This window comes from Puntigrus tetrazona, chromosome 15, assembly GCF_018831695.1.
Source record: "Puntigrus tetrazona isolate hp1 chromosome 15, ASM1883169v1, whole genome shotgun sequence".
NCBI classification, from domain to species: domain Eukaryota; kingdom Metazoa; phylum Chordata; class Actinopteri; order Cypriniformes; family Cyprinidae; genus Puntigrus; species Puntigrus tetrazona.
Window position 1 is genome coordinate 23,359,563 of NC_056713.1, and position 2,728 is coordinate 23,362,290.

The following is a 2,728-nucleotide window of genomic DNA, read 5'->3' on the forward strand; positions in this document are numbered from 1 at the left end:
TCGCCCGAGTAGCTATCGGTTTTCAAACACATACGATCACCATCGATCCTTCGATATGCTTGCTTTATAGACAGCTGCTTCACGAGACACTCGAAAGGAGCGTTTTTGGTACTTTTCGGTGTGTTTTTGTGCCGTGGGAAACAAATTAATCATTTTTTTACTATAACTTTTGTTCATTTAAAAAAAATTAATTAATTAAAAAAAATCATAGGTTCTTCGGGATTACTAAAATGTTCACACAACACAAAAATGCCTCTTTCTAAGAACCTTTTAAGATTTAATAAATAAAATTTTTTTTTTTTTTTAAAGAACTGATCGCTTCAGGGTTCTTTGGGGACCCCAAAAATATTTGTCGAAAACCTTTTCTTTCTTTTTTATTTAAAGCGTAGGCATTCTCCATAGGTGCTCTTCATCCATTAAAAAGAAGAAAAGTGTAGCTTACTTCCTCGTTGAGATAAAAAGATGCAATTGAAATCACGTCTGGTATGTTTTCGCATACGTCCGCTAAAAATCTCATCTGCTAACTAAATGCAAAAAAGCTAAAAATGCCGTTCGAACGCTTCATGTTTCTGATTTAATAAGTATTTTTGAGTGTGACGTCTATCAACATATCAACACATTTGTTTTCAGGCGCTTGCACATTTCCGAAAACCTGCTTTAACATTTAATAAGACTATTAAACTCTACTGTATCTCGCTATTTGACGAGTTAACCGATTTAAAAGGTCAACGGAAAGAGAAAAGATCCTGCAGCATTTGTTTGCGTCCTCACGGATAACTATTTTGGGTCCTCTGAGGAACTTTTTAGCGATCGGTTCTAAGAAAAAACCCTGCTCCACCATAAAGAGCCTTCTCATGCATCGGAAAGCCGTTAAACGTTCTTGGTGGGATCTCCAACGCGAGTGGAGACCTTTTTCGTGTGACCGTAGCTTGCTTCGCACTGAAAGAACAGGAAGGAAAGAATGCATGCTCGATATTCTGCATCTGGACATTTATGCGTTTTTTAGCATGCCTTGCGATCGCGGAAAGCCTCCGGGGTTAACTTTTTTGTGCAATAGAAAGCTGTTGATGTTCTTCGCGGAGACGATAAAGAGCCTGTGTTAATCGTTGCCACGTTGGTTAACTGCTTCGAAAAGCCAATGCAAAGAAAAGTTACCTCTTAGAGAAGATCCGGCGGCATCCTAACGCACTTTATTTAGCACTTTTCAATAGTGCATCCAGCACTATACAACCTTTCGATGAAGAGTTTTTTTCCTCCGTGAGGAATATCTCGCGAGAGCCTTTGGTGCAATGGAAACTTCCGAAGGTTCCTCGCGAAACCGTAAAGCTTTCTGGGAGCCTATATAGGTTTCGGGGCCGCTGTATTTACGGCACATACGAACAGCTACATATATCAGATTCAGACTGACCCAAATCCATTCATTAGTGCTGGACACCGGGCCGTAAAACACGGCGACATCACACGCTCGGGTGCTGAAACTAGACTTCGGGGTTATGAGATGCCACTAGGGCACATGTGAAATATCCCTACATCTCTCCTCCGAACATTGGGGTGCAGTAAAGTGAAGCGCTACTCGTGCTGAATGCTGATGACTGCGTGGAGGAACATCACCGTGTGCCATCTGCACTTCTTCTGAAATCAATAAACTGGCATCAACAGAGGAAAACAGTCCCGACGCTCACGAGAAACATGTTGTATGATGCAGACAGGTGTCTCAACATGCGAAGGAACTCGATGTATCGACAGCTCGCTGCCACACACACACACACACACACACACACACAGAAAGAGGACTGTGATGAATGTGATGTGTGGAGAACGACCACCCTTTCCTGGCCGAACCCCACGCGAGAGGCATTTCTGCTGCATCAGGATGTTTTAACGCAACATCTGCAGACGAACACACACACACACACGAGCGCGCGCGCCTGACATTTGACGAGCATCACATACGAACACACACACACGCGCGCGCGCGCACACACACACACACACACACCCCACCCCAGACCCCGTCAGGACAGCGGACCTGAGTACCGCAGTCTACACACACACACACGCACACACACACACACACACACACACTCGTATACATGTACGCTCACACACAGAGCCCTGTCGGTGAAATGACGTCAGTCGCTCACCGGCGCTCTTGTCTTTGCTCTCCATCTCCCGCTGCGCTGCTGTCGGTCACGGAGGATGAGGATGCCGATGGTGAAGACGCGTTGCTCGCCGCTCGGCGTCGGTTCCTGGCTCGCGCTGCGGCGCAAGGGCGCGACTCTCGCGTGAGCGGAGCTGTCAGTCACTTCACGCGCAGTCCGGTGCTGAGGCGGCGGCGGAATCGCGGGCGTGGCGGTGTTTGTTGATGCTGGAGCGCGCGCGAGGGTGCGTGTGTCTGACCGGGGGCTCGTTCCGCGCGCCGTTAACGGGAGCTGCCGCAGCTCCGCCGCTTTCAGACACACGGGCGTGACGTCACCGCAGGTGTCATGTGACACCTCACAAAAGAGTCCCGATGTGATCAACCTCACCACGGTACAAGGCTATCAGATTGTATTGTCGTGATATATTCATATGAATTAGAAATATGTAATATAATATTAATATCAATTATACAGATATTTAAAAAATATCAAGTGCACTTTTTTTTTAGATTTTTATTATGGACGTATGTATAGAAATGTTAAATTCAATCATAATAAAAGTATACCTATTTATAGTATTAAAGTAC

The 2,728-nt window shown here is 45.6% G+C and overlaps 1 protein-coding gene across 1 annotated transcript in view; it reads right to left on the reverse strand.

Moving 5' to 3' along the window:
- Window positions 1-2,468, reverse strand: part of fgf12b (fibroblast growth factor 12b) — a 44,848-nt gene extending 42,380 nt beyond the window's left edge. Inside the window, exon 1 of the mRNA XM_043259237.1 lies at window positions 2,145-2,468. Coding sequence (XP_043115172.1) covers window positions 2,145-2,169 — 25 coding nt within the window. The 5' untranslated portion in view covers window positions 2,170-2,468. The remainder of the gene's footprint in view (window positions 1-2,144) is intronic.
- Window positions 2,469-2,728: the final 260 nt, after the last annotated feature.